At 41.4% G+C, this 25,049-nt stretch overlaps 1 protein-coding gene and 1 non-coding gene across 2 annotated transcripts in view; one reads left to right on the top strand and one right to left on the bottom strand.

Annotated features, from left to right (window-relative positions):
• The window catches only part of PPM1D (protein phosphatase, Mg2+/Mn2+ dependent 1D), a 69,344-nt gene extending 47,676 nt beyond the window's left edge, over positions 1-21,668 (top strand). Inside the window, exons 4-6 of the mRNA NM_001260836.2 lie at positions 2,488-2,678; positions 12,041-12,283; positions 20,838-21,668. Coding sequence (NP_001247765.1) covers positions 2,488-2,678; positions 12,041-12,283; positions 20,838-21,395 — 992 coding nt within the window. The 3' untranslated portion in view covers positions 21,396-21,668. The remainder of the gene's footprint in view (positions 1-2,487; positions 2,679-12,040; positions 12,284-20,837) is intronic.
• Positions 20,177-20,281, bottom strand: LOC114673378 (U6 spliceosomal RNA). The gene has a single exon (XR_003724081.1). It is a non-coding gene; the product is annotated as a U6 spliceosomal RNA (small nuclear RNA).
• Positions 21,669-25,049: the final 3,381 nt, after the last annotated feature.

The following is a 25,049-nucleotide window of genomic DNA, read 5'->3' on the forward strand; positions in this document are numbered from 1 at the left end:
TCAGGAGGCTGAGGCAGGAGAATCACTTGAAACCAGGAGGCGGAGGTTGCAGTGAGCCAAGATCACGCCATTGCACTCCAGCCTGGGCAACAAGAGCGAAACTCCATCTCAAAAAAAAAGAAGTAGATATGGGCAAGATATTGGAGACTAGTGATTTGGAAGTTGTCAGTAAAAGAGTTGGAAACTTGAAAGGACAGTTTCACCAAAGCAATGTAAATATATGTGTGTGTGTGTGTGTGTGTGTGTGTGTGTGTGTGTATACACACACATATATATATGTAGGTAGATAGATAGATAGGTATCTCCAGAAAGATAAGAACATAATAATAATAGTCCTTTCAGGGAAGGGCAGTGATGAGAAAGGAGAATTTTCACTGTATATATACCCTTTTGTATCTTTTGGTTTTCGTACCATGTGGGTGTATTACATAATATAAAATAAAAAGGCAGACCCAGTACCGTGGCTCATACCTGTAATCCCACCACTTTGGGAGACTGAGGTGGGAGGATTGCTTGAGTCCAGGACTTGGAGACCAGCCTGGACAACATAGTGGGAACCCCATCTCTACAAAAAATAAATTAGCTGGGCCTGTTGGTATACACCTATAGTCCCAGCTACTTGAGAGGTTGACGTAGGAGGATCACTTGAGCCCAGGAGATCGATCCTGCAGTGAGCCATGATTGTGCCACTGTCTCCATGTTCATTTTTATTATTTCGTCAACCAGGCAGCTTTGTTTTGCTGGTATAATGAGGTAAGTGTGTCTTTGTGAGCTTATCTGGATTATAATTAGCTTTTAGTGGTTGCGTGTATTCTGTTTTGCTGCTGAGAGGGCTGAATTGCTCTTTGAAGAGTCTGGGTAGCAGTGATTTTGCTACTTTCGAGTGGGAGTAATTGATTTGAATTATTCTTTCCTTGGACTCCCAGTATGTTTGAATTGCCAGTATTTCTGATGGGAGCTAGTGAGGAAGTTTAATTAAGGAAAAGGACAAAGCTCTTCCTCTTATTTAACAACAACAAAAAAACAGACCTACTGAAAGGGGACAAAAATCGTTTAACCTCTTGTCTGAAAATCTTTTACTTTTAATTTAGGCCTTTCCCTTAAGTAGTTCACAATAAACAAAAGAGGCAGAAATTAATGTTTTCTTCTTTCTGTCTCCTCTTCCACATTTATTGGAAACAGAAGAAAAATTTATATTGTTTCATTTATGTTGTCTTATGTATTACAGAAAAGTAGATGGTTTCTATAAATCACTTTTATTTTCTTCTGTTTTAGTTTTTTTTATCTTTTTGATGGCTTAGGTCGACTGAAAGTTCTTTTCTCTTGAGCATTTTGATGTTTGTATCTAATAGGTTTAAAGGCAGAAGTTTAGGCATTGTTTTTATGTGGAGCTAATCAAGGAGAAGGAGAAATGTGTAAGAACTTTCTTTTTCCAGCTCAGTGAAAGAGAGAACTGTTGCTCTCCAAAGGTTGGTCATATGGTTGGTAAACAGCATTAAAATGCTGGTTTTTATATTTTGAATTTTCTTCCAAGTGACTGGTACTTGTTCTGTAAGTTTTGATGTAGGTACTTCACTGATCTAGAGATTAACAGGAAGTTTGCAAACAGCCATTGGTACTTCTGTTTGTAGGATAAGTTCTCATCTTGTCCTTTTTCTTCAAAATTAACTTGATTATTCCTGGCCCTTTGCGCTTAGCCTGTCAAATTCTACAACAATCTTTTTGGGATTTTGGTTAGAATTATATTGACCTTGTAGATTATTTTGGGAAAAATTGACATCTTTATTATGATAAGTATTCCTATCTATGAATCTGATTGGTTTCTTCATTTATTTAGATTATCTTTTTAATGTTTCAAAATAGAATCTATAATCTTCATAACAGGTATGTATACCGTTTGTTAAAGTTGTTCCTAAGTACCTTACATTTGGTTCATTGTTAAAATTCGATTATTTAAAAATTTATATTTTCTATGTATTGCTATTATATAGAAATACTGTTGACTTATATATTGAGTTTGTATTTAACAACTTTGCCAAACTTTCCTATTGTAATAATTTCTTTTTGGCTTTCCATGTAGAAATGAAATTACCTGCAAATAATAATATTATTTTCTCCTTTCCATTTTGTATATCCTTTATTTTTATTATCTTTCTGTGCTGGGAAGGACTCAGTATAGTATCAGAAGAGAAACAATGGTACAAGGCATAGTTTTCTTATTTCTACGTTTTAAAGGGAATACTTTTAACATTTTACCTTTAAGTAAGCTGATTACAGAATTCTGGTGGATATACTTTATCAGGTTAAGGGAGTTCTCTTTTATTCTTAGTTTGCTAGGAAATCTTACCGTGAAAGGAGTTTGAATGTTATCAAATGCTTTTCTGCATCTGTTGAGATGAACTGTGTCGATTTTCTCTTTTAATCTGTTGCTGTTGTACTACTAGCTTTCAAGTAATACTTCTTGCTTTTTCTGCTCCCTTCCCCCAGGTGATTTGTGGAGCTATGATTTCTTCAGTGGTGAGTTTGTGGTGTCACCTGAACCAGACACAAGTGTCCACACTCTTGACCCTCAGAAGCACAAGTATATTATATTGGGGAGTGATGGGCTTTGGAATATGATTCCACCACAAGATGCCATCTCAATGTGCCAGGACCAAGAGGAGAAAAAATACCTGATGGTGAGAAGTGATTCAATAACTTGATATTGTTGTCTAAACATTGTTTTGGTACTTCTGTCAGAATCTTGAATATGAACTAAGGACATTGACCTTGGGTAGATTTTTGCATTTGCCTGGATCTGCTGGTGGGTAAAACATAGGCTTTGTAGCTCCTAATCATTAGAGGAATGAGACAAGAAATATATAAGTGAAACCTAATAACAAAACACACAACCACTGACTTCAGTATAAATTGGCCTATGGAACACTGCTAATTCCTTATTTTTTTAAATGACATATAATTCGCATACCATAAAATTTATCCTTTTAAAGTATATAATCCAGTGATTCTTAGTGTAGTTCACAAAGTTGTACAACCATCACCACTACTTCTTTTTTTTTTTGAGACAGAGTCTTGCTCTGTCACCCAGGCTGGAGTGCAGTGGCATGATCTCAGCTCACTCTAACCTCCGCCTCCCGGCGTCAAGCGATTCCCCTCCCACCTCAGCCTCCCAAGTAGCTGGGATTACAGGCGTGCGCCACCCCCACCCAGCTAATTTTTTTGTATTTTTAGTAGATGGGGTTTCATCATGTTGGCCAGGCAGGTCTTGAACTCCTGACCTCAGGTGATCCACCTGCCTCGGCCCCACAAAGTGCTGGGATTTAAGGCATGAGCCACTGTGCCTGGCCTCCATCACCACTACTTGTACTACTTTTTTTTTTTTTTTCCTCCCAAGAGATGAGGTCTCACTACGTTGCCCAGGCTGGTTTAGAACTCCTAGGCTTAAGCAATCCTCTCACCTCAGCTTCCTGAGCAGCTGAGACTACTGTGGTGCCGTGCCCAGCTCCTAATCTCAAAACATTTTCATCATCATCCCCTAACAGAGCACATGGAAGTATCTGGAATCAAAGACCCAAAGATGGGTTATCCTTAGAAGAGATGATCTTTCTCTCAGATGGGAGGAATAGTAAAGCTGTATTTTGAGGTGGAAGGAGGGGCAAATTGATTGAATTTTTGTTAAATTGCCTCCATTTAGTACAGGCGCAGTAGCTCACACCTGTAATCCCAGCACTTTGGGAGGCTGAGAGGGGTGGATCACCCAAGGTCAGGAGTTAAGAGACCAGCCTGGCCAACATGGTGAAACCCCACCTGTATTAAAAATACAGAATTAGCTGGGTGTGGTGGCACTCACCTATAGTCCCAGCTACCTAGGAGGCTGAGGCTGGAGAATCGCTTAAACCTGGGAGACAGAGGTTTCAGTAAGCCAAGATCATGCTGTTGCACTCCAGCCTGAGCAATAACAATGAAATTGTGTCTCAAAAAAAAAAAAAAAAAATTGCCTCCATTCATTCACTCAACTAACACGAGGTATTAGGTACAGGGATTGCAAAGGTAAATAGAATATGGTCCTTCCTCAGGACTTACCATATTATTATAAATAGAATATATAAAAAACTAACAATCCCATTAAATCATGAGTTCTTTTAAGGTGAGAGTCATCTTGATTCAGTTTTACAATTTCAGGGCCTGGTGTGTTGCATTTAATCGGAGATTATCAGGTATCAAAGAGTAACATAAAGACTGTTCTGTTTAATGGATTTAGAATTCTTTAATGATCTGAGAGAGATCATTTCAATGGCATAAAGACAAAAGCCAGTTTGTAGTGGGTTGGAAGAACCTATTTATGAACCCTAAAGTGTTTTAAGATGAGTATTGAAGGAAGCATCCGTATAATACATAATTAGAACAAGTCTTATGAGACCTAGGAGAGTGAGACAATAGAAAATATCACAAGATTGCATAGGAAGCTTCATGGAAGGGAGTGATATTTGAGCAAGAAATTTTGCAGGCTTGATCTAAGCAGCAGTGGTTTTTGGAAAAAACACAAAGAAATACATGTATGCCAGGCGCGGTGGCTCAACCCTGTAATCCCAGCACTTTGGGAGGCCAAGGCAGGTGGATCACTTGAGGTCAGGAGTTTGAGACCAGCCTGGCCCACATGGTAAAACCCCATCTCTACTAAAAATACAAAAATTAGCAAGGCGTGGTGACTCACACCTGTAATCCCAGTTACTCAGGAGGTTGAGGCAGGAGAATTGCTTGAACCCCGGAGGCAGAGGTTGCAGTGAGCTGAGATCGTGCCACTGCACTCCAGCCTGGTATCAGAGCGAGACTCCATCTCAGAACAAACAACAACAACAACAACAAAAAACCCACAAAGAAATACATGAGTAGTAGAATTGACAGCTCGTATGTTTTTAAGGAATAAGAATATGATGACACCTAAATTTCTAACTCTGGTGACTAGTAAGATGTTATAAAGAAGAAACATCATTTAGGGAGAGATGGGGAAGGTAATTATTTCAGACATAGGCATGTTGAGTTGGAGGTACCTGTGGTTCATCTAGATAGATATCTTCAGTAGGCAGTTATAAATATTTGAGACAGAGGGGTGGCATGCTCCTGTGGTCCCAGCTACTCAGGAGGCTGATGTGGGAGGATTGCTTGACCCCAGGAGTTCAGGGCTGTAGGGCGCTATGATTGTGCTTGTGAATAACCACTGCACTCTAGCCTGGACAACACAGTGAGACCCTCATCTCTTTAAAAATAAAAACTTGGGAAGGAAGCCTGGAAATACTAATTTGACAGTTAACAAGAGTTGTGTAAATTGTGGCAATATATGCACTTAGACTGTGTGGTTTCAGAGCACACAATATTAGGGGGACTCAAGTCAGCAGAATTCTAGTGAGCTGAGGGAAAAAAATACAGGTAAGGTAGTGGAAAATGGTTTATATAATTGTTTTCATGGAGCATTGATGGGAAGGGAAACGGGCACACTGAAAAAGTGAGAGGTAAGGGCTCAGTCAACTGGTGTTTGGAGAGTGATGAACCACGTGCCGTGGGGAATGTGATAGATTCATGAATTAGAGAGTAATGCTGCCTTTAAGCAATTCTGAGGTGCATATTTTCTTTTAATATCTCTGAAATTGGAACACTTTTTACAAATAGTATATCATAGTTCAATTAACAGTGTTTTGTTTTGTTTTGTTTGAGACGGAGTCTTGCTCTGTCGCCAGGCTGGAGTGCGGTGGTGCAGTCTCAGCTCGCTGCAACCTCTGCCTCTTGGGTTCAAGCGATTCCCCTGCCTCAAGCCTCCCAAGTAGCGGGGACTACAGGCACGTGCCACCATGCCTGGCTATTTTTTTTTTTTTTTTTTTTTTTTTTGAGATGGAGTCTCGCTCCGTCCCCCAGGCTGGAGTGCAGTGGCGCTATCTCGGCTCACTGCAAGCTCCGCCTCCCGGATTCACGCCATTCTCCTGCCTCAGCCTCCCGAGTAGCTGAGTCTACAGGCGTCCGCCACCATGCCCGGCTAATTTTTTTTTTTGTATTTTTAGTAGAGACGGGGTTTCACTGTGTTAGCCAGGATGGTCTCGATCTCCTGACCTCGTGATCCGCCTGCCTCGGCCTCCCAAAGTGCTGGGATTACAGACGTGAGCCACCGTGCCCGGCCCAGCTAATTTTTTTTATTTTAGTGGAGACGGGGTTTCACCACGTTGGCCAGGATGATCTCCATCTCCTGACCTCATGATCCACCCACAGTGCTGGCATTACAGGCGTTGAGCCACCACGCCCAGCCGACAATGTATTTTATTTCTTTTGTGGCACATAAAATGATGCATCCATAACACCAGGCTCATGGTATTCTACATGAAGAAAACAGTCTAAGTGATCCAGTCAGAGAGTTAGAAAAAAGAACATCAGAGTAAAACCCTTCAAAATAGGAGGATGAAAATAATAGAGCAGAAATTATTTAGGGAGATTCACAAAACCCAGAAGGGCAGTCCTTTAAGAAGACAAATAAGGCATGATTGATTGTTTCTAGTTCAAGAAAACACAAAAAAGTTTGAGTGGACATAACTACACTTAAAAATAGAGATTTTTAAAACACACTTTAAAAAATTCAGAGTATACTATACATATAAAATTTACAATTTGTACTACTTGAAAGTGTACAATTCAATAGTAATAAATACATTTGTATTTTTTTTCCCATCCTTCATCCCTTCCTCCCTACTACCTTCCTGACTTCTCATAACCACAATTCTACTCTCTGTCTTTGTGAGATCTTCTCTTTTAGCTGCCACAAATGAGTGAGATCATGTCTTTCTGTGCCTGGATTATTTTATTTAGCATAATGATCTCCAGTTCCATCCATATTGCTGCAAATGACAGGATTTCATTCTTTTCTATGGCCAAATACTGTTTCATTATGTGTGTATATATGTATACACCACATTTTCTTTATCCATTCATGTGTTAAATGGAATTGACGTAGGATGATTCTGTATTTGGACTATTGTGAATAGTGCTGCAATAAACATGGGAGTGCAGATACACCTTCAGTGTGTTGATTTTCTTTCTGTTGGATATATGTATAGTAGTGGAATTGTTGGATCATATGGTAGTTTGCTTCTGTCTTTTTTTTTTTTTTTTTTGGGGAACCTTCATACTCTTCTTCATAGTGGCTGCACTAATTTACATTCCCACTAACACTGAGGGTTCCCCGTTCTGCACATCCTCACCAGCATCTGTAGTTGCCTATCTTTTTGATACAAGCCATTTTAACTGGGGTGAGATGATAACTCACTGTGGTTTTGATTTGCATTTCTCTGATGATTAGTGATGTTGAGCATTTTTTTCATTATCTGTTAATCATTTGTATGTCTTTTGAGAAATACGTGTTTTAGATCTTTTGCCCATTTTAAAATTGGATTATTTCGGGTTTGTTTTGTTCCGTTGCTACTGATTTGAGCTCCTTAAATATTGTGGTTGTTAATTCCTTGTCAGATGGATAGTTTGCAGATGTTTTATCCCATTCTGTGGATTGTCTATTCACTTTGTTGATTGTTTCCTTTGCATTTTAGCTTGTATTTTCTTTTTTTTTTTTTTTTTGAGACGGAGTCTCACGCTGTTGCCCAGGCTGGAGTGCAGTGGCGCGATCTCAGCTCACTGCAAGCTCCGCCTCCTGGGTTCACGCCATTCTCCTGCCTCAGCCTCCTGAGTAGCTAGGACTACAGGCGCCCGCCACCGCGCCCGGCTAATTTTTTGTATTTTTAGTAGAGACGGGGTTTCACTGTGGTCTCGATCTCCTGACCTTGTGATCCGCCTGCCTCGGCCTCCCAAAGTGTTAGCTTGTATTTTCATTTGTCTATTTTTGCTTTGGTTGCCAGTGCTTTTGAGGTCTCATGCAAAAATTATTTGCCCAGAGCCATGTCCTGGAGCATTTTTCCAATGTTTTCTTCTGATAGTTTCATAGTTTGTGAGATCAAAGTAGATCTCACAAAGAGAGAATAGAATTGTGGTTACCAATTGAGATCTTAGATTTAAGTCATTAATCCATTTTGATTTGATTTTTGTGTATGATGAGAGAGAGGGGTATAGTTTCATTCTTCAGCATATAGTTATCCAGTTTTCCCACTACCATTTATTGTTGCTTTTGGCACCTTTGTTCAAGATGAGCTGGCTGCAAATTGCATGGATTTATATATAGGTTTTCTATTCTGTTCTATTGGTCTGTGTGTGTGTGTTTGTAGCAGTACTGTGCTATTTTGGTTACTGTAGGCCTCTAGCATAGTTTGAAGTCAGGTAGTGTGATGCCTCCAGCTTTGTTCTTTTGGCTTAGAATTGCTTTGGCTATTCAGGATCTTTTCTGGTTTCATAAAAATTCTGAGCTTAAAGAAAAAATTATGTGAATAATGTTATTTCAATTTTGATAGGGATTGAATCTTTAAATTGCTTTGGGTAGTATTGTCATACTAACAATATTAATCCATCCAATCCATAAGCATGGACTATCTTTGTATTTTTTTGTGTCCTCTTCAGTTTCTTTCATCAGTATTTTCTAGTTTTCCTTTATAGATCTTTCACATCTTTGGTTACATTGATTACTAGGCATTTTATAATTTATATACCTATTGGAAATGGGATTGCTTTCTTGATTTCTTTTTTTTTTTTTTTTTTTTTGATACGGAGTCTTGCTCTGTTGCCCAGGCTGAAGTGCAGTGGCGCAGTCTCGGCTCACTGCAAGCTCTCCCTCCCGGGTTCACGCCATTCTCCTGCCTCAGCCTCCCGAGTAGCTGGGACTGCAGGCGCCTGCCACCACGCCCAGCTAATTTTTTCTATTTTTAATAGAGACCGGGTTTCACTGTGTTAGCCAGGATGGTCTCGATCTCCTGACCTCGTGATTCACCCACCTCGGCCTCCCAAAGTGCTGGGATTACAGGCATGAGCCACCACGTCCGGCCACTTGAGTTCTTTTTCAGATTGTTTGCTGTTGGTATATGTAAATGCTGCTGATTTTTGTATGTTCATCTTGTATCCTGCAGTTTCACTGAATTTATCAACTCTAACAGTTTTTTTGGTGGCGTCTTTAGGTTTTTGTAGGTATGAGATCATGTTATCTGCAAATAAGGCTCATTTGACTTATTCGTTTCCAGTTTGGATGCCCTTTATTTCTTTCTCTTGCCTAATTGCTCTGGCCAGGACTTCCAGTATTGTATTGAATAACAGTACTGAGAGTGGGGCATCCTTGTCTATTTCAGTCCTTAGAGGAAAGACCTTTAATTTTTTCCCCATTCAGTATGATGTTAGCTGTGAGTTTGTCATTTTGAGGTATATTTTACTATACCCATTTTTGATGAGGGTTTTTTTAAAATCATAAAGTGATGTTCAGTTTTATGAAATGCTTTTTCAGCGTCTATTGAAATAATATTCTTTTTTTTTTTTTTTTTTTTTTGAGAGAGTCTTACTCTGTCACCCAGGCTGGGAGTACAGTGGTGCCATCCTGGCTCACTGCAGCCTCCGCCTTCTGGGTTCAACTGATTCTTCTGCCTCAGCTTCCCGAGTAACTGAGGTGGGAGGATCACTTGAGCCCAGGAGGTTGAGACTGCAGTAAGCTGAGGTCATACCACCGCACTCCAACCTGGCTGACAGAGTAAGACCCTGTCTCAAAAAACAACAAACAAACAAACAAAAAAGTTTTCCACTCATTTTCATCATTCATTTATTTCTACGGGTACTTTTAATACATGTAGGCAGCCGGGTGTGGCGACTCGTGCCTGTAATCCCAGAACTTTGGGAGGCCGAGGTGGGCAGATCACCTGAGGTTAGGAGTTCGAGACCAGCCTGGCCAATGTGGTGAAACCCTGTCTCTACTAAAAGTACAAAAAAAAAAAAAAATTAGCTGGGCATGGCGGCAGGTGCCTGTAATCCCAGCTACTCGGGAAGCTGAGGTGGAAGAATCACTTGAACCTGGGAGGTGGAGGTTGCAGTGAGAGGTCGTGCCATTGCACTCCAGCCTGGGTGACAAGAGCAAAACTCTGTCTCAAAAAAAAAAAAAAAAAATGTAGGCTTCTTTCCTGGAGTACATCATTTTCACTTCTAATCTGTGAGACTTAGCAGATTACAAATTCATATATGACACTGGAAGTTTTATTCTAAGCCACATTTATTTGCATAAAATGAGATCCTTTTGGTTTTGTTTTCTTTACTCGTTCAATTGGTATATATTTGTTCTTTATTCTATAAGCAGTTAACTGTATTATTTTTTCCTCCTATGAGTGACATTGACTGTGTGTGTGTGTGTGTGTGTGTATGAGCTGTTTATATTTCCTTTTCTCTGGATTTTGTTTATATTCTTTGACAATTTTTATGTTGAGTCATTGTCTTCAATTTGCAGAATCTCTTATGTTGGGAGGAATTTGACCCTTTGCAATGATTTTTTTTTTTACCATGCCTGATTGTCTTGTTTGTGAATTATGTTTTCTAAATAACTTCATGTTTACTTTTTGTTGTTGTTTTTTTGAGATGGAGTCTCACTCTGTCACCCAGGCGGGAGTGCGTGGCATGATCTCTGCTCACTGCAACCTCCGCCTCCCAGGTTCATGCCATTCTCCTGCCTCAACCTCCCAAGTAGCTGGTATTACAGGCGCGTGCCACCATGCCTGGCTAATTTTTGTATTTTTAGTAGAGACAGGGTTTCACCGTATTGGTCAGGCTGATCTTGAACTCCTGACCTTGCAATCCACCTGCCTCCACCTCCCAAAGTTCTGGGATTACAGGCGTGAGCCACCGTGCCTGGCTACTTTTCTTTTTAAGTAACTTCTTTATAACTTTTTCTTTTCTTTTCTTTTCTTATTTATTTTTATTTTTTTCTCTTTTTCTTTTTTGGAGACGGAGTCTTGCTGTGTTGCCTAGGCTGGAATGCGGTGGCGTGATCTCGGCTCACTGCAACTTCCGCCTCCTGGGTTCAAGCGATTCTCCTGCCTCAGCCTCCCCAGTAGCTGGGACCACAGGCATGTGCCATCACGCCCGGTTAATTTTTTGTTTTTTAGGTAGAGACGGAATTTCACCATGTTAGCCAGGATGGTCTCGATCTCCTGACCTCATGATCCACCCGCCTCAGCCTCTCAAAGTGCTGGAATTACAGGCATGAGCCATTGCGCCTGGCCAACTTTTTCTTTTATTTTTTCTTTTCTATTTTCTTTTCCTTTTCCTTTTCTTTTCTGACAGAGTCTCGCTGTGTAGCTCAGGCTGGTGTGTGGTGGCGTGATCTCCACTCACTTCAGGCTCCGCCCCCGGGTTCATGCCATTCTCCTGCCTCAGCCTCCCAAGTAGCTGGTACTACAGGCACCCACCACCACGCCTGGCTAATTTTTTTGTGTTTTTAGTAGAGACAGAGTTTCACAGTGTTTGCCAGGATGGTCTGGATCTCCTGACCTCGTGATCCGCCTGCCTCAGCCTCCCCAACATTTTCTAATTAAAGTTACAGTGAAGGCTGAGTTTCTTGATAAAAATAAAAATAGTGAAATTTAATGACAGGATAAAACCTTGTTTTATTAGTATTTTTTTAATTTAGAGAAGTACTATTTTAACATAGCTAAGGAGACTGGGGATAATGTTTGAAAATTTGGGAGCTTTGGCTGGGCGCAGTGGCTCACGCCTATAATCCCAGCACTTTGGGAGGCGGAGGCAGGCGGATTATGAAGTCAGGAGATCGAGACCATCCTGGCTAACGTGGTGAAACCCCGTCTGTACTAAAAATACAAAAAATAAGCCAGATGTGGTGGCGGGTGCCTGTAGTCCCAGCTACTGGGGAGGCTGAGGCAGAAGAATGGCGTGAACCTGGGAGGCGGAGCTTGCAGTGAGCTGAGATCGTGCCACTGCTCTCCAGCCTGGGCGACAGAACGAGACTCCATCTCAAAAAAAAGACAATTTGGGAGGTTTATTTGGGCCACAGTGAACACCAGATATTTAATTTGATATAGATGTTGTGGCAGCTAAATCTGAGTTACTTTCCTTCTCCTTGTTCTTTTGAATACAGGGTGAGCACGGACAATCTTGTGCCAAAATGCTTGTGAATCGAGCATTGGGCCGCTGGAGGCAGCGTATGCTCCGAGCAGATAACACTAGTGCCATAGTAATCTGCATCTCTCCAGAAGTGGACAATCAGGGAAACTTTACCAATGAAGATGAGTTGTACCTGAACCTGACTGATAGCCCTTCCTATAATAGTCAAGAAACCTGTGTGATGACTCCTTCCCCATGTTCTACACCACCAGTCAAGGTATATAGTTCCATAGTTTTTAAGTTATGTTTTAATAGTCACCAGTTCTTTGGTTACCGTCACCTGGAAACAATTTTTAAATTCTTACAGGATTTTGGATTTGAACTCGGTTCAAGAAAGTGGTATAACTTATTATCAGAGAGCCATCTTTATATCAATACTAATCTCAATGCCAGCCATGTGTACAGCACTAATAAAAAGGTGATTGTGGGCTCTTAAGAATATTATCGTTTGCCATCTAATGCTATGAATATTATTTTTAAAGCATTTAGAAGTTTGTGAAGCACTTAAATATATTTTATTTGAATCTCATAGCCCAGAAGTAGAGCTAATGTTATTATTTCATTTTATCAGTAATAAGCCTGAGAGATTAAACTGTCTAAACGAGGTCGTAGAGAATCAAAATTGAGCTGGACCTGAGGACAGCAGACATTACAACTGGTTGTCTGTTAACTCGTCTAAGAAACTTTATTCCTGTTTCTTAGCCACATTAATATTGAGTGAGTTTAAGATATGCTTTGAAATAAGCAAATTTTAAGTAATATCATACTTTCCTTTTTTGATTTACTAAGAACTCAAATACTTGGTTGTGTTTTCATACTAATTTTTCTCACCAAAAATTAGCAATATTGATTGATAAATGCTTTAATACATAGTATGGCTAACCTGGCTTTCTGAGAATGTGTTTTCAGTAGACTGACCATTAAAATGGGAAATATAGCGAAATCTAACGTTATCTATTCAGGCAGTTTTTTAAAGTGTCAAGGGCTTTAATTTTGGGCGTTGTAATCCTATAGTCTGTACTTGGAAATGGGTTATTACTGCTTTGCTTTCTTTCACTTTACATACATATGGCAAAAACCACATATGGCCAGATAAAATGAAATTTTTTCATTTCATTTTCTTTTTTTGTTTTTGAGACACTCTTGTTGCCCAGGCTAGAGTGCAGTGGCACGATCTTGGCTCACTGCAACCTCCACCTTCCAAGTTCAGGTGATTCTCCTGCCTCAGCCTCCCGAGTAGTTGGGATTACAGGTGCCTGCCACTATGCCCTGCTAATTTTTTGTATTTTTAGTGGAGATAGGGTTTCATCATGTTAGCCAGGCTGGTCTTGAACTCCTGACCTCAGGTGATCCACCCGCGTTGGCCTCCCAAAGTGCTGGGATTACAGGTCCAGCCAAAATGAAGTATTTTCATTTACAAAAGTTTTCTTTTCTTTGAAAACCATGAATGGTAATGTAGGTTGAAATCCTTTAAAGCCTCTTTATCCTCTCTTCGAAGCTGCGAAGGAGCTTGTGTTTGTATATTTGCGTATGTCTGAATATTTGTATATAATTATTACTTTCATGTTCCCCGATAACTGACCTTTAGGCAGTATAGAGAAGGAGGAGACATTAGACTGGGGAATAGTGTGAGGGACAAAGGGGCATTCTTAATATTGACCTCAAATAAAAATTATTGCAGTCTGCTGACTGGCATTAGTAAACCCATACATAAAATATGTTTAAAAAATTACTTAAGCCAGGCACGGTGGCTCATGCCTGTAATTCCAGCACTTTGGGAGGCCGAATTGGGCAGATCACCTGAGGTCAGGAGTTAGAAACCAGCCTGACCAACATGGAGAAACCCCATTTCTACTAAAAATACAAAATTAGCCAGGTGTGGTGGTGCATGCCTGTAATCCCAGCTACTTGGGAGGCTGAGGCAGGAGAATCACTTGAACCCAGGAGTGGAGGTTGCAGTGAGCCAAGATCACGCCATTGCACTCCAGCCTGCGCAACAACAGCGAAACTCCATCTCAAAAAAAAAAAAAAAAAAAGAAAAGAAAAAAATTAAATTCTGGACTGGGCATGGTGGCTTACGCCTGTAATCCCAGCACTTTGGGAGGCCGAGGCACGTGGATCAGGAGGTCAGGAGATTGAGACCATCTTAGCCAACATGGTGAAACCCCATCTGTACTAAAATACAAAAAATTAGCTGGGCATGGTGGCTCATGCCTGTAATCCCAGCTACTTGGGAGGCAGAGGCAGGGGAATCGCTTGAACCCGGGAGGTGGAGGTTGCAGTGAACTGAGATTGTGCCACTGCACTCCAGCCTGGTGACGGAGCAAGACTCTGTCTCAAAAAACATAGTAATCATAATTCTGATAATGACCTAATACTACTACTAAAGATAAGACGTATGCATGCCATATGCAGGTATAGTTATTTGTTAACCCATTGGCCCTGCCCAAATACGGGAAAATATTTAGATTAATTCAGAATAATTAGTATTGTTGGCTCTGATCTAACAACTAACAAAGACAAATTTCTGCCCAAGAAGTTGTTTTTGGTTTATTTACCTTAATTGACATAAAGGTGAGTACTCCCGACTATGTTTGATTTACATCATTATTAAAGTTATCTCATGTTTAGTAACATAGAGATAAATTTAATGAGAATTTGATTAATATTGAATAGTTTCAGAGACTTACATTTAGACAAGGCATTTGAGACTAGATTTGTCTATAAACATGTCAACTTCTATTTGAATTCTCACATAAATTAGTCTTTGTTTTGGGATGGAGATAGTGGAAAGCCTTTGTTTAAGGTAGTTTACTATGACACACATTTCTTTCTCTGTCCTTTGTTTAGGGCAAAACTAAATTTAGCTATGTTTTACAAGCTAAGATCTATAAGAAAGGCATGGGGAAGAGCAGAGTTTCAGAAAATTAAAACTTAGTTATGTTTTAGGCACAGTTTGTAATTGTTTAATATTGGATTACAGGATAGGTGGGAGGAGAAAGTTGATCTCTGAAGCAGTGAACTTTTTTAAACTATGTATTTTTAGGGGGTAACCTCAACATCACATCACTGTTTTACGAACGTGCAGGCCTTAGCAATACAAATTAATCTGGGGTACATCTGAGAAGTCTGAATAGTTGCCTGTGCTAACAGATGCAATGTATTCCCACAGAATGCCAATAAAAAGAGAAGGAAAAGGAAACATTCAAGGAGAAAGTGGGGGAAGGGAAGCCAGCACTCCTGTAGGGTCAGAATAATAATCTGTGCATTTATTTATTTATTTATTTATTTATTTATTTATTTATTTATTTTTTGAGACGGAGTCTTGCTCTGTCGCCCAGGCTGGGGTGCAGTGGCCAGATCTCAGCTCACTGCAAGCTCCACCTCCCGGGTTTACGCCATTCTCCTGCCTCAGCCTCCTGAGTAGCTGGGACTACAGGCGCCCGCCACCTCGCCCGGCTAGTTTTTTGTATTTTTTAGTAGAGATGGGGTTTCACCGTGTTAGCCAGGATGGTCTCGATCTCCTGACCTCGTGATCCACCCGTCTCGGCCTCCCAAAGTGCTGGGATTACAGGCTTGAGCCACCGCGCCCGGCCAATCTGTGCATTTAAAAAGACACAGCTGGCCGGGTGCGGTGGCTCATTTCTGTAAACCCAGCACTTTGGGAGCCCAAGGTGGGTGGATCACAAGGTCAAGAGATTGAGACCATCGTGGCCAACATGGTGATACCCCGTCTCTACCACAGATACAAAAATTAGCTGGGTGTGGTGGTGTGTACCTGTAGTCCCAGCTTCTTGGGAGGCTAAGGCAGGAGAATCACTTGAACCTGAGAGGCAGAGGTTGCAGTGAGCCAAGATCACACCACTGCACTCCAGTCTTGTGACAGAGTGAGATTCCATCTCAAAAACATAAATAAATAAAATAAATAATAAATAAATAGACCGGGCGCAGTGGCTCATGCCTGTAATCCCAGCACTTTGGGAGGCCGAGGCGGGCAGATCACGAGGTCAGGAGATCGAGACCATCCTGACTAACACGGTGAAACCCCGTCTCTACAAAAAATACAAAAAAATTAGCCGGGCGTGGTGGCGGGCGCCTGTAGTCCCAGCCACTCAGGAGGCTGAGGCAGGAGAATGGCGTGAACCCGGGAGGCGGAGCTTGCAGTGAGCCCGAGATCGCACCACTGTACTCCAGCCTGGGCGACAGAGCAAGACTCTGTCTCATAAATAAATAAATAAATAAATACACAGCTAAACAGAAATTACAGTATATTGTGTTAACTCTGAAATCATCCCATTGTTTTTCTTTTATAAAGAAATTCCACCTAATATCTAACCTTATTATGCATGCTATAGCAATATGTTTTATTCCATTAGATAGCTTGACTAGTACCATTTTTCTTGTGCCTGCAGTAGTGATGTGATTATTTGGCATTAGGAAGCCTTCTGCTACAGAACTTATTTGCTGCTTGGTCTTGTGGCACATTATTTTTCTATATTAAAGCAGCATGAGCTCTTGGTCAGTGATTGCTTATTACTTAACGTATTTTTTCTGTGATCAGCCAGAACGTGCTTGTGACCAGGTTAAACATTTGAATCAACCTAATACGGAGGGATAAACTTACACGCAACTCATTGTTGAAATGAGAAACCTATATGTAAGACGTTCTAGAACAGAGACTGTTGCTGCCCAACATATAGTCAGTACTAAAACAGGCAAGAATAATCAAACTTTCAATGAACCATGCAGTTTATAGTAAATCAATGGAGCTGCCAGGTGTGGTGGCTTACGCTTGTTATCCCAGCACTTTGGGAAGCCAAGGCAGGCACATCACCTGAGGTCAGGAGTTTGAGACCAGCCTGACCAATATGGTGAACCCCCGTCTCTACTAAAATACAAAAATTAGTTGGGCATGGTGGCGGGTGCCTTGTAGTCCCAGCTGCTCAGGAGGCTGAGACAGGAGAATTGCTTGAACCCAGGAGGTAGAGGATGCAGTGAGCTGAGATCGTGCTACTGAACTCCAGCCTAGGCAACAGTGAGACTCTGTCTCAAAAAATAAATAAAAAATAAATGGAGCAATGGATTCAGAAACAGTATATTTTTAATAAAAAAGAGAAGTGGGCCGGGCACGGTGTCTCATGCCTGTAATCCCAGCACTTTGGGAAGCCGAGGCAGGCAGATCACCTGAGGTCAGGAATTTGAGACCAGCCTGGCCAACATGGTGAAATCCTGTCTTTACTAAAAATAGAAAAATTAACTGGGTGTAGTGGTGGGTGCCTGTGATCCCAGCTACTTGGGAGGCTGAGGCAGGAGAATCACTTGAGCCCAGGAGGTGGAGGTTGCAGTGAGCCAAGACTGTGCCATTGCACTCCAGCCTGGGCAACAAGAGCGAAACTCTGTCTCAAAAAAAAAAAGAACAGAGAAGTGATGTATTTGGGGCAGTAACAGATTAGTAACTAGAAATTCTTTGTCCTTTTCTTCAATGTCCATTGGTCCTAAAGTCTGTATGTTTTTCAGTAAAGCATATTCTTATCTATGATTAAATTGAGGTCATTTTAGAAACAGGTTTCTGAGCTGGGTGTGGTGGCTCACCCCTGTAATCCTAGCACTTTGGGAGGACAAGGAGGGTGGACCACTTAAGGTCAGGAATTTGAGACCAGCCTGGCCAGTGTGGTGAAAGCCCGTCGGCCGGGCACGGTGGCTCAAGCCTGTAATCCCAGCACTTTGGGAGGCCGAGACGGGCGGATCACGAGGTCAGGAGATCGAGACCATCCTGGCTAACACGGTGAAACCCCGTCTCTACTAAAAAATACAAAAAACTAGCCGGGCGCGGTGGCGGGCGCCTGTAGTCCCAACTACTCGGGAGGCTGAGGCAGGAGAATGGCGTGAACCCGGGAGGCGGAGCTTGCAGTGAGCTGAGATCCGGCCACTGCACTCCAGCCTGAGCGGCAGAGCGAGACTCCGTCTCAAAAAAAAAAAAAAAAAAAAAAGCCCGTCTCTACTGAAAATACAAAAATTAGTCAGGCATGGTGGCAGGTGCCTCTAACCCCAGCTACTCGTGAGGGTGAGGTGGGAGAATCGCTTGAACCTGGGAGGCAGAGGTTACAGTGAGCAGAGATCACGCCACTGCACTCCAGCCTGGATGACAGAGCAAGACTCAGTCTCAAACAAACTAAAAAAGAAGCTTCTGGATGCCTTCAATTTCCCTTTCATTTTATTTTTTCAACCTCCCTGCCTCCCTTATTTCCCTTTTAACTCTAGACAAATTAAAGGAAACATTCCTATTATAAGTATACTTTTATATAGCACTTTTAAGAAAGTTGTATATTCAGGCTGGGTGCAGTGGCTCACGCCTGTTATCACAGCACTTTGAGAGGCCGAGGTGGGCGGATCACCTGAGGTCGCAAGTTTGAGACCAGCCTGACCAATATGGAGAAACCCCGTCTCTACTAAAAATACAAAAAAAAGAATTTAGCCAGGTGTGGGTGGTGCATACCTATAGTCCTAACTACTCGGAAGGCTGAGGCAGGAGAATTGCTTGAACACGGGAGGTGGAGGTTGCACTCCAGCCTGGGCAACAAGAATGAAACTCCCTCTCAAAAAAAAAAAAAAAAAAAAGGAAAGGTGGCTGGGCGCGGTGGCTCACACCTGTAATCCCAGCACTTTGGGAGGCCAAGGTGGGCAGATCAGCTGATGTCAGGAGATCAAGACCATCCTGGCTAACATGGTGAAACCCCATCTCTACTAAAAATATAAAAAATTAGCCGGGCGTGGTGGCGGTTGCCTGTAGTCCCAGCTACTCAGGAGGCTGAGGTGGGAGAATGGCGTGAACCCGGGAGGCAGAGTTTGCTGTGAGCCGAGATTGCGCCACTGCACTCCAGCCTGGGCGACAGAGCAAGACTCCGTCTTTGGGGGAAAAAAAAAAAAGGAAAGGTGTTTATTTTATAGGAGATTTTATTTCAGAGAAAGATCAGATAAATATGTCTTCATTTACTGCTCTACAAAAGGATTTGCGTGGACTTTTCAGAATCTATTAGTATTTTAATAAATTTTGATTGAGAGTCCACTTGAGGAAATTTTACATGTTTGGGGGAGAGAGTGTTTATGCTTTAACTCTGGACCTTGATAAAGTATTAAGACAATGATTTTATGAAATGTTATTGCTTTGGAAGAGCTGGGTTTGACAGTAAGAATGTTCTTATCTGGAGGTGAGCGGATATTCTGAGTATATGTAGATTTAGAGCACTACACTCAAAGTAGTGGTGCATATCTAGATTGACAGGTGAGCGGATATTCTGAGTATATGTAGATTTAGAGCACTACACTCAAAGTAGTGGTGCATATCTAGATTGACATGAAGCGTTTTAAAAACAGCATTTTTAAAAACAATAAAGTGCCTTGGATAATTCTGATTTGTTTCATCAATTGGGAATTTCCCTAACCATTTTCAGTAGGGTCCCATGTGTACTACTTTTCTCAAATCACAGAACAGTATCTAGTGTTTGCAGGATGGGTGCAAAGCAGCATTCATCTGAGTTTTCATTATGACCATTATGGCATAGTTGCTTTAATGTCGTACTTTGCTTCAATAATGTGTTTTAATGTTGTAATGCTTTCCACGCTACGTACTCAGAAATTAGAATTTAGGAGATAGGAAATAAACCAAAAAACCACAAATTTGTTGCTTATCCTACGGAGATGCTACCATCCCCCCCCAGTGGTTACACTAGTTTTCATTACTATAAAATTGAGGTTTTTATTTTTATTTATTTATTTATTTATTTATTTATTGTGAGACGGGGTCTCACTCTGTCACCCAGGCTGGAGTGCAGTGGTGCGATCTCTGCTCTCTGCAGCCTGCACCTCCTGGGCTCAAGCAGTTCTCCCATCTCAGCCTCCAGAGTAGCTGGGATTACAGGTGCGCACCACCATGCCTGGCTAATTTTTATATTTTTAGTAGAGATGCTGTTTCACCATGTTGGCTAGGCTGGTTTTGAACTCCTGACCTCAAATGATCCACCTGCCTCAGCCTCCCAAAGTGCTGAGATTACAGGGTTAGCCACTGTGCCCAGCCAAAAATTGAGATTTTTAAAAGCTTTTTTTTCTTTTTTGAAATAGGGAACACTTCGTGAATTTGTGTCATCTTTGCACAGGGGCCATGCTAATCTTCTTTGTGTTATTCCAATTTTAGTATATGTGCTGCTGTAGTAAGCACTTAATGGCATCTTAAAGCAATTTTTTGATGGTTCTTATGGAAAAAGACTTTTATGAAAAATAGAGCGATTCCATCAACATTATGTTATTGTCAAAAGTAAAATTAAAACGCACACAGAGAATGCGATACTTTTAATCTTCTCCATGTTTGGGTACAGAATAGTGGAAGAGTGAATGTGTGCCTATGGTTAATTTTGAGGGTTTGTTTTGAAATTTTGTTCCTTAATGTATCTTATTTTTGGTTACCTGCCAGTGGATAGAAAATACATGTGACTACGTGAATTTTCACCCACTTGAGTAGGTTATTTTATAATTTCATCTATTACCCTGAAGACAGAATTCATGTCATTCTTACCTTTATATTGTCTTCTCACTCTGGTTCCTCCCATTAAACCTTACACATAGTTCAGTAAATATATGGTGAATGAATTAGTGAATGCATATAACATGTTTTTGCCATCCTACTAGCTTCATAACAAGCCTAACATCACATACATAGGTTTGTTGAGTTCTAGGATAAATTTTTTCTTATTTTGTTTTACCTTCTTATTTTTCAGTCCCTGGAGGAGGATCCATGGCCAAGGCTGAACTCTAAGGACCATATACCTGCCCTGGTTCGTAGCAATGCCTTCTCAGAGAATTTTTTAGAGGTTTCAGCTGAGATAGCTCGAGGGAATGTCCAGGGTGTAGTCATACCCTCAAAAGATCCAGAACCGCTTGAAGAAAATTGCGCTAAAGCCCTGACTTTAAGGATACATGATTCTTTGAATAATAGCCTTCCAGTTGGCCTTGTGCCTACTAACTCAACAAACACTGTCATGGACCAAAAAAATTTGAAGATGTCAACTCCTGGCCAAATGAAAGCCCAAGAAATTGAAAGAACCCCTCCAACAAACTTTAAAAGGACACTAGAAGAGTCCAATTCTGGCCCCCTGATGAAGAAACATAGACGAAATGGCTTAAGTCGAAGTAGTGGTGCTCAGCCTGCAAGTCTCCCCACAACCTCACAGCGAAAGAACTCTGTTAAACTTACCATGCGACGCAGACTTAGGGGCCAGAAGAAAATTGGAAATCCTTTACTTCATCAACACAGGAAAACTGTTTGTGTTTGCTGAAATGCATCTGGGAAATGAGGTTTTTCCAAACTTAGGAGAGAGCTTTTTAAATTTGGTGCCGAAGTTGGACTTTTTTTTAAGGAGACAAAATTAAAAGAATATACAGTTTGACTTTTTGGAATTCAGCAGTTTTATCCTGGCCTTGTACTTGCTTGTATTATAAATGTGGATTTTATAGATGTTAGGGTATAAGTTGCTGTAAAATTTGTGTAAATTTGTATCCACACAAATTCAGTCTCTTACTCTGATACACAGTAATTGTGACAACAGGGCTAAATGTTTAAAGAAATCAAAAGAATCTATTAGATTTTAGAAAAACATTTAAGCTTTTTAAAATACTTATTAAAAAATTTGTATAAGCCACTTGTCTTGAAAACTGCGCAACTTTTTAAAGTAAATTATTAAGCAGACTGGAAAAGTGATGTATTTTCATAGTGACCTGTGTTTCACTTAATGTTTCTTAGAGACAGGTGTCTTTTAAACATTATTTTTTATTTCTGATTTCATAATTCAGAACTAAATTTTTCATAGAAGTGTTGAGCCATGCTACAGTTAGTCTGGTCCCAATTAAAATACTATGCAGTATCTCTTACATCAGTAGCATTCTAAAACCTTAGTCATCAGATATGCTTACTAAATCTTCGGCATAGAAGGAAGTGTGTTTGCCTAAAACAATTCCCTTCAATTTCATCCCAGACCAATGGCATTATTAGGTCTTAAAGTAGTTACTCCCTTCTCGTGTTTGCTTAAAATATGTGAAGTTTTCCTTGCTATTTCAATAACAGATGGTGCTGCTAATTCCCAACATTTCTTAAATTATTTTATATCATACAGTTTTCATTGATTATATGGGTATATATTCATCTAATAAATCAGTGAACTGTTCCTCATGTTGCTGGATTTGTAGTTGTTGATTTATTTTAATGGTATGTACAATTTGAGTATTGCTTATCCAAAATGCTTGGGACCAGAAGTGTTTCAGATTTTTTTAAATTTTGGAATATTTGCTTTACACTTAGCTTTTGAGTGTTCCTAATCTGAAATTCAGAATGCTCTATTGAGCATTTCCTGTGAGCATCAATGCCTGCTCTGAAAAAGTTTCTGATTCTGGAGTATTTTGGGTTTTGGATTTTCAGATTAAGGATGCTTAACCTGGATTAACATTCTGTTGTGCCGTGATCATGCTTCATGCTTTAGAGTGAGTTTATTTTATTTATTTATTATTTTGTTTGTTTGTCTGAGATGGAGTCTCACTGTCATCCAGGCTAGAGTGCAGTGGCGCGATCTCAGCTCACTGCAACCTCTGCCTCCTGGGTACAAGTGATTCTCCTGCCTCAGTCTCTCTCCCCAGAAACTGGAATTACAGGCGCGCGCCACCATGCCCGGCTAATTTTTTTTTTTTTTTTTTGAGACGGTGTTTTGCTCTGTCGCCCAGGCTGGAGTGCAGTGGTGCAATCTCGGCTCCCTGCAACCTCTGCCTCCTGGGTTCATGCAATTCTCCTGCCTCAGCCTCCTGAATAGTTTTTTGTTGTTGTTTTTTTTTTGTTTTTTGTTTTTTGTTTTTTGAGACGGAGTCTTGCTCTGTCACCCAGGCTGGAGTGCAGTGGCCGGATCTCAGCTCACTGCAAGCTCCGCCTCCCGGGTTTACGCCATTCTCCTGCCTCAGCCTCCCGAGTAGCTGGGACTACAGGCGCCCGCCACCTCGCCCGGCTATTTTTTTTGTATTTTTTAGTAGAGACGGGGTTTCACCATGTTAGCCAGGATGGTCTCGATCTCCTGACCTTGTGATCCGCCCGTCTCGGCCTCCCAAAGTGCTGGGATTACAGGCTTGAGCCACCGCGCCCGGCCTGAATAGTTTAGATTACAGGCACGTGCCACCATGCCCAGCTAATTTTTGTATTTTTAGTAGAGGTAGGGTTTCACATGTCGGTCAGGCTGGTCTCGATCTCCTGACCTCATGATCCACCCGCCTCAGCCTCACAATGCTGGGATTACAGATGTGAGCCACCATGCTCAGCCAATTTTTGTGTTTTTAGTAGAGATGGGGTTTCACCATATTGACCAGTCTGGTCTCGAACTCCTGACCTTGTGATCTGCCTGCCTTGGTCTCCCAAAGTGCTGGGATTATAGATGTGAGCCACTGTGCCCGGCTTAGAGTGAGTTTAAAATACAACTTAAAGTCTTCGTTTTTGCACACTGAATTTTTTATTTTAATATCAAATATATTGAAATAGGTCAGGCGCGGTGGCTCATGCCTATAATCCCAGCACTTTGGGAGGCTGAGGAGGGCAGATCACGAGGTCAGGAGATCGAGACCATCCTGGCCAACATGGTGAAACCCCGTCTCTACTAAAATACAAAAAATTAGCCACGCGTGGTGGTGCACACCTGTAGTCTCAGCTACTCATGAGGCTGAGGCAGGGGAATTGCTTGAGCCCAGGAGGTGGAGGTTGCAGTGAGCTGAGATCGTGCCACTACACTCCAGGCTGGCAACAGAGTGAGACTCCATCTCAAAAAAACAATAAAAAACAATGAAATAATAAGAATGTGATTAAGTCAGTTATGGCTTATAAGCATTATGTAAAATATGTAGCGATTTAAGATGAATAAAAAATTGCCAACTTCAGTAATACAGGAAAAAATCTGAAGGGAATTAATATTAAACACTAACAGTATGTAATTTTGATGTGACTTGTACAGTGAGATAATTTTTTAGTTTATTTGGAACAAGATCTGTCATTGAGAGATTCAAGAGTTAATTCATGAATTCAATGTCATGCACCTACAATATGCTACAAACTGTGTTGTTGGAAACATACCAATTTTCCATAGGAAATCTAAGAGTTTTTTCAGATCTTTCCAAGAGAGAGATAGCAACTAGCAGACACTTCTGGAGTCTGTTCATTGTGAAGGTCTTTTCCATCTGGTACACGTGTAATACCATCCTGGCTGCACCACGTGAAAATCCAGCAAGCCAGGTGTGGTGTCACATGCCTGTAGTCCCAGCCACTGGGAGGCTGAGGTGGGATGATCACCTGAGCCTGGGAGATTTAGGCTGCAATGAGATAGGCTCATGCCACTGCACTCCAGCTTGGGTGACAGAGTAAGACCCTGTCTAAACAAAATAACAAGAAAAACACCAGCAAATCTAAATACATACTGAAATCCAGACCGGGCATGGTGGCTTACACCTGTAATCCCAGCACTTTGGGAGACCGAGGTGGGTGGATCATGAGGTGAGATTGAGACCAGCCTGGCCAACATGGTGAAACCCCATCTGTACTAAAAATACAAAAATTAACTTGGCATGGTGGCGTGTGCCTGTAATCCCAGCTACTTGGGAGACTGAGGCAGGACAATCGCTTGAACCTGGGGGGCGGAGGTTGCAGTGAGCCAAGATTGAGCCAGGCCGGGTGCGGTGGCTCACGCCTGTAATCCCAGCACTTTGGGAGGCTGGCGGGGGCGGATCACGAGGTCAGGAGATCGAGACCATCCTGGCTAACACTGTGAAACCCTGTCTCTACTAAAAATACAAAAAATTAGCTGGGCATGGTGGTGGGCGCCTGTAGTCCCAGCTACACGGGAGGCTGAGGCAGGAGAATGGTGTGAACCTGGGAGGCAGAGCTTGCAGTGAGCCGAGATCGCGGCACTGCA

Source organism: Macaca mulatta, chromosome 16, assembly GCF_049350105.2.
Source record: "Macaca mulatta isolate MMU2019108-1 chromosome 16, T2T-MMU8v2.0, whole genome shotgun sequence".
NCBI classification, from domain to species: domain Eukaryota; kingdom Metazoa; phylum Chordata; class Mammalia; order Primates; family Cercopithecidae; genus Macaca; species Macaca mulatta.